The 7,297-nt window shown below is 37.8% G+C and overlaps 1 protein-coding gene across 1 annotated transcript in view; it reads right to left on the reverse strand.

The window, feature by feature from the left end:
* Positions 1-12: 12 nt before the first annotated feature.
* Positions 13-7,297, reverse strand: part of LOC106868235 (sorting nexin-30) — a 59,503-nt gene continuing 52,218 nt past the window's right edge. Inside the window, exons 9-11 of the mRNA XM_052971141.1 lie at positions 4,293-4,397; positions 3,166-3,318; positions 13-2,160 (exon numbers count right to left, since the gene is read on the reverse strand). Of these exons, the coding sequence (XP_052827101.1) occupies positions 1,828-2,160; positions 3,166-3,318; positions 4,293-4,397 (591 nt within the window). The 3' untranslated portion in view covers positions 13-1,827. The remainder of the gene's footprint in view (positions 2,161-3,165; positions 3,319-4,292; positions 4,398-7,297) is intronic.

Here is a 7,297-nt window from a genome sequence, read left to right on the forward strand (position 1 = left end):
ATATATATATATATATATATATATAAATAACCAGATGGTTATATACCCTTGGTGATCAACTAGTCCTAATGGCAGTAACATTAAAAAGATTCCATTTCTTACGAAGTGTAGGACTGCACTTTGTAAGAGGGTGGGTAGATAACAACTTCCTTAAATCATTGATATTTGCCTCATTGACATCAAGGTTAACAGTAATAAGGTAGTGAGATAACAGCAAGAGTCACTGTCTGTCAAGTAAGGGGAAGATAAGAAAGATTGACCTCAACAGAGCAACAGGTCAGCAGGAAAGGTCAACTCCAGTAGGACAGGTAGATGATAAGAATGGTGGACCTAGCAGAAAAAGTCAACAGTGAAATATGAAACTAGATAGACTAAAGTATACAGCCCAACACTAAACACTGTTCATTCCTTTTGACAAAGCACAAAACCTAAAATTTATATAAGATAAAAGTAAACAGGATGTTGTGACATTTATGCCTTTTCCATGAGGCACTAAGCAACTTAACTAAAGTAAAATGACTACAACTGTTATTTGAAAGTGGAATGTGAACTTTAAAGAACTTAGAGGAAGAAGGGCAGACATCTATTGACACGCTTCTTACAATCTCTCAGACTGCTAGGAAGAGTAGAAGTAGCTGGTTTGAGATCTGGCCTAAACTTTTGTAACAAGGTGGACACTGCTAAATGCCCCAGGGACTAGTGGTAGTGTTAAACCAGGCAACAGATTTTGTTTTGTTTTTTTTTTAAGTCTCCCATCCACTGGCCTCGGGCCTCCACAGCATTTGATCCAACTCTGAACAATATTGAATTGTAATAAATAAGATACAACATCAGCAAAAACTTGATTTGACAAATGAAACTAACTTTTTGAAAAAGGGGGTAATTATCTGATAGCATCTTTAGGGCATCAGCACCTATAACTATAGAGACTTTGGAGAGGAGAAAGAGAGAACAGCCTATCATTTCTTTCTATGTCTCCATACCCTGCATTAAAACTCTCTGCATATGGTCCTTTGTTCAAAAGACTGATGCCTCTGTCCAATAGAACTTTCTCTATCATTATCGCACTCACTCTTTCTGTTCATGCACTAACCTCCAATTTTCCCAAACTTCAATCTACAAAAAAAAAAAATTCCATTTTATCTCTGATATGAAATGCCCTTCTTTGGGAGTATGGATAAATGCCCTTCTTTCCATACAATAAGAAAAAAAAAAATCGCAAATAAATATATCTCATCTTACTGTGTTTAACAATGCATAAAGTGTGTAGCACACACACGTGCTCACCACAACTACACAACTATAATTATCAGTGAGAGAAAGAGAACAGAGATGATAATACATCTTATGTGCTACACAACCACATAATTAAACAACTGTGTACATCAGACTGCAGTTATAATTGCACTCACACACAAATACACCTTTGACATGTGGTAACTGAAGCCATATTGAAATGAGATCATGGTGTATACTGAACAGATCAGATGATAGAGATAATGATTATAATGATGATGATGAAAGTGATGATGTAGATGATAATGATGATGGTGATGAGTTAGGACTTCTAAAATAATATATTTCAGTCTCTGCTCTATGAATGGTCGATTATATTGCATCAATTTCATCATCAACAGCTGCTGTAGGTCCCTAGGGGTCTTTTTTAATATATGTAAGAGAACAGGGACCACCTGAGAAGTTATCGACCCTTTCATAGGATCAGAGAAAAATAGGGGTGGGTGGGAATGAAATGGAGATAATCATTGTGGAATAATTTAAATAGTAAAAGAGAGGAGTGATTCTTTATTTCCCCACTTCATTTGGCTTTCATGTACTGCTCCTGTTGTTGTTGTTGTTGTTGTTGCCGGTGTTGTTGGCAGTGGAGGTGTCCCCCCCGTCTCCTTTCGCACTTCCTTCGAAGACATCTTTGGGAGGAAGCGGAGGAACGGCTGGGTGATCCCCATCGGCATCAGCATCAACACACGCTGCCTCAGCACCTGTATCGCCATCGGTGTCCACTGACATCACGTGAGAAGGGGTCAACTGGGGAGATATGGAATCACTTACTTCAGCAATGGTCTGAATCTCATCACAAGTAGGTTTCGTAATATCAGTGTTGGCTTGAATTCTACGGATGGCATCTTCCCAGGCATGGAGACACTGGAAACAACATAAAAAGGAAATTACTGAAGAATAGTTTGTCTTGGATTTGCTTTGCTATGAATGACATTTTATATTTTCTTCACATTTCCTATCATCTGAAACACTGAATAACAAACAAAAGAAATGTGATGTAACAATAGACATCACAGTAAGGGATCATATCAAGACTGGTAAGGTGTGCAATGAGGCAACAGGGGCTGGTAGCTAGTGTCTTAGCTAAAAAGCTAAATATTAGATAAGGTTAAACAAATATGGCTAACATCTTGTGATGACTGCACACTAAGCATGCAGTATGCACATTCCTATTATTAATTTTTTTACACTGCTCTACTTCAGTTTATCTATCTCATCTTTCACAGTTGACTTTGTGAGTTTTAAAGGACATCCAAGTTTTAAAAAAAAACACTATTTTATATGTAAATCAAACAGTAAATATACAAATGAACAACAACATAAATATACAAATGACCTCACTATAGTAACGTAAAATTACCCTACATATACAATTGATTATAGCATCAGAATTATACAGTAAATATATATTTGACACAACTAAAGTAATGTAAAAATAGAAATAAGAATCAAATTCCTAAATTCTCTCAAAATGTGGAAGGGAGATAAGTTTATTCACAAACACAGAATTCGACCCCTTGTTGAACATAAATCTCCCTTGCTCATAACGCATATTTTTTGTTCATAAACCAGTACATGCAGTTGCCTGTCCTGATGGAAATTGCACACAAATGTCCTTAATACCACACCATTTTTTAAAAAATTGTAGTTCACATTAGATAATGTAATCCTACATACACAGAGATAGCTATTGTTGAAGGCCTTTAACCAGCTGGATCATAGTGGATCACAACTTAACTAAGTTTAAACACCAACAAAGCTGACAGTGTCTTACAAGAAAAGACTAAAAAGTTATAAAATTGACACAGGAAGTAAGGGAATTTTGCACAGGAAGTTTGGATGAAGGAGAATTCTGCACAGCATACTTACCTTTTCATACCGTTCAACTTGCTTGTCTGCAAGAGCAACGAAAATTTCTCTCAAGTCCCTATGTTTGGTCTTATGCCAGCGCTCCATATCAGCCTTCAGATCAGCATTAGCACAGGCAGATTTGTCATTGAGAATTTCCACATTTTGAGTAAGCTACAAAACAGAGAATGGAATTACAGACAGTGCATAAACAAATTACAATTTCTTTTTTTTAGTTTCTTTTTATTTTATAGCACAGGTATGACTATAGGTGTGGATTATAGACACAGGCACAGCTGTGGGGTTAAGAAGCAGGTGGTCTTGAGTGCAATCCCACTACACAGCACCTTGAGAAAGTATTTTCTATTATAGTCTTGAGCAAACCAAAGCCTTGTGTGCAGATTTAGAAGACAGAAACTGAAAGAAGCCCATTATATGTGTTCATGCGTACCTTTCATTTGACATCACATGATGATTACAAACAAGCATTACTGTCACATAAGTGACATTGTTTGTTTCCTGTCTTCTGTGGACAACTTTTCTGGTCATGGGAAAAATTACCATGCTTGGAAACAAGTGAGGATTGGCAACAAGAAGGGCATATAGCCACAGGAAAATTTGCCTCAACAAATTTCAGCTAACCCATGCAATCATGGAACAGTGGATGTTAAATGATGAGGATCTCATCTACTATTGCAAGAGATCAAACATTACATCACAGCATTTACAACAATAGTCAAAGCAATAACTTGAACTTCACTGAAAGAACATGGGTTTTTCATCAATATTTATATTCTTTGCCAAATCACAGTGAAAGATATAAAGACACACATGTGTGTGTGTGTGTGTGTGTGTGTGTGTGTAAAAGAATGACACTGGAACAGATATTACATAATCGGTTCATAAGCTTACAACTGTTTCTGCTATAAGATGCAGTGCACTCAGAGCTTAAAGGCTCTGGGGAAACTATTAGGTGATGCGCAAGCACTCAGCTCTGAGTGAACTACATCTTTTAGTGTAAACAGCAGTAAGCCTAAGTGAAATCTTTATTAACGCATGTGTGTCACATGCATATGTACACAGTCACATTGACACACACTTTATTTTGATGCTAAAGCTTTGCAAATTTCACACACACAGAAATGTACCTCATGAATATTTTTTTCCAGCTTGATCTGTTTTTGCTGTTTGACATCATCTGGATCCTTGCCTAAAAATGCTCCCAGAGAGAAGGACTGGTCTGAGACTTTTAACTGAAAGTAAACAATGAACACTGAATGTATAGCAGCAGCATGGAACAATGATGAAGTCAGTGGTTAGATATTTCTTATTACATACACACACTCCTCATCATCATTCCTACATGCAACAGCTGGTGAGACATTGTCTTTCTCTTATGCCATTCATTGCAGTCCACCTCCTTTGAGAAGTTCAACATCTCAAGATCAACTTCCACCATTTCTGCTTAATTCTTCCTTCGTCGTCATCCCCAACAGTTTCCTTCCACTCGACTCTCCTGGAATTTTCTTCCATTATAATTCCATATGTATTACATATCCATACCAATGAAGTCATCTTTCTTGCACTTTCTTTTTTTACTTTCTCTCTCTCAGCTCAACTCATCTGTACCACATTATCTAAACACATAACAACCAGCCATCTGGCAGAGAATGTTAACTTCATCTCCCCACAACCTTTGCACAACCCTTACATTCAATGCTCACATCTCAATTCTAACAGCATTGCCCTTCATTCACAACCATTGTCCAATCTACCCTTCGCTGGAAGAGAGGACTGCATTGTTGCCAATCAAAGGTAATAAGTCCATGAACTGATTCTACCACAGTCTTACTCAAGTTACTCAGCTTTTAGACCACCTTCTGCCACAACCGATTAGGCCACCTAGAGAGCAGAAGTAATTAACTACTTCTATAGAACCATCCAAACAAACAATTTCACTAATGATCTGATGGCTAATTACTCCTGTACATCAACCACATATAAAGTCATTATTCACTGTCACTTTGCTTGTGAATCCACTACATCTCTTCTGCACCCAAAGTTCACACTGAGTACAGTGTATGGAATTTCTACCGACTCCTTTTTTGAACATCAAGCATGACCATTTCTTTGGTAGCAGCAGGGTCCTGTCTTCTTTCCAACTCACTAAAACAACAGCTATTACCAAGTTTACTCGGAGGCTTCTCAATTTAAGCTTTTGTTTCCACATCTCTAAGTCTTACACACACACACACACTTAACTAAAGTGCTAATACAGTGTGATTATATATATATATATAGACATATATAAATATAACTACTAGTTGGTTCAAGCCTTGATTCTAGTTTATTATCAACAGATTCATTTTTCTCAGCAAGACTAAATAGACATTTATTAATTATATAACACACATACATGAATATACAGACATGTGCACAAGAGAGAGAGAAAACTGTCTATTGAAAATATTTTTTCAGATAATCGGTCTTAATTAATCTAAGTTACTTATTTCCTTTCAGTGTTTGGTCTATATTAAATGTTCCTCCAATAATAGCTTCCCACCATTGTTAAGTCTACAGTTTACTGAATTGAATTCCAGAATATTTTATTGATCTCTGATAGATGAAAGGTCAACTGGATAGAATCTAGACTACGAATGCAGGGGCAGACAACTAAGTATGACTGCTAGAGTATATTAATTATTCAATGAACCTTGGTCCTGCTGCCGATCACGTTAAACGATTTTGCCGTCACTTATATCAACCTCTGAACCTATTGTCGACCTTAAGAGGATGAAACGGTAAGAGAACCTCGGCAGGATGTTTCCTCTTTAATAATAATGTTGATTATTATTAAAGTTGATTGTAAATGAGCCACTGGTACGAGTCTCAACAGAGGGTTCACAGTGTTTAATTAATTAGTTTACTTGATGTCATCACTGATTTTTTCCCAGTCAAAAGTACTAAAATGTCACAAAGGTACACCTTCTTGCAAACAAATAGGTTCGGACAATAAAAATCACTGAGGTAAGCAGTAGGAACGCAATAATAACTGGCTGATGTTCAGTTACCTTACAGGGTTGAAACGAAATCATTTCAGCACCAGTCTGAAAATAAAGGGAGACCACTTTGAACTCTCCTGCTTGAATTGCTACATAAAACTAAAGTTATATGGACCACATATTCTCACAACTTGCTAGAAATAACAGTCAAATCTCCCTCAAACATCACAATCTTTAGAAAAATTGGCACACCATCATCATTTAACGTCTGCTTTCCATGCTGGCATGGGTTGGACGATTCGACAGGAGTTGGCCAAACTCCAGTTGTTTGTTTTGGCATGGTTTCTACAGCAGGATGCCCTTCCTAACATCAACCAATTTACAAAGTGTGCTGGATGCTTTTTACATGCCACCAGCACAGGTGCATTTGCATAGCACCAACATGAGTGCATTTTACGTGGCACCAGCACTTGAAAGACGAAGATCACTCAGCTGGGAGAGGGAGCAGGGGCAGAGCCATAAAGGACATGCCTGTATGTATGGATGGTAACAGTTTTACTTAGCTGACAGATCTTCTCAAATACAACAAATAACCACAAGTCCCAATCCCTTGTCATCTCCTCACTTAGGTGCAGTGTTTGAAAATCCTTTCTCACCACCTTTTCCCATATCTTCCTGGGTCTACTCCTTCTGCAGGCTCCCTCCACAATTAGAGATTGGACACAATGAATGGATAATGTAGTCCAGGGTATAGTATACCAGAAGGGAAAAATATGAGAGGCTATGGTCATAGCTGAAATATCTTTCATCATAGAATGGGAGAAAGAGAGCCTGCCTTATGTCGACCCAATAGAGGGACCAGCTATCCGAGTTGATAGTACCAGGGTAGATAAAGCAATTAAGAGTATGAAGACCGGGAAAGCCCCCGGCCCATCAGGAATCACTGCAGAGATGCTCAAAATATCTGGCAGTGTTGGCTATAGCCTAGTCACCCGTATTACGAACCAGGTGATACACGAAGGAGTCATACCCTATGACTGGTGTAGCAGCATCATAGTCAACTGCTACAAAGGTAAAGGGGACGCTTTAGATACAAATAATTACAGAGGCATCAAGCTGTTAGATCAGGTTATGAAAGTTACAGAGAGGGT

The sequence above is a fragment of the Octopus bimaculoides genome, chromosome 10, assembly GCF_001194135.2.
Source record: "Octopus bimaculoides isolate UCB-OBI-ISO-001 chromosome 10, ASM119413v2, whole genome shotgun sequence".
Lineage (NCBI taxonomy): Eukaryota > Metazoa > Mollusca > Cephalopoda > Octopoda > Octopodidae > Octopus > Octopus bimaculoides.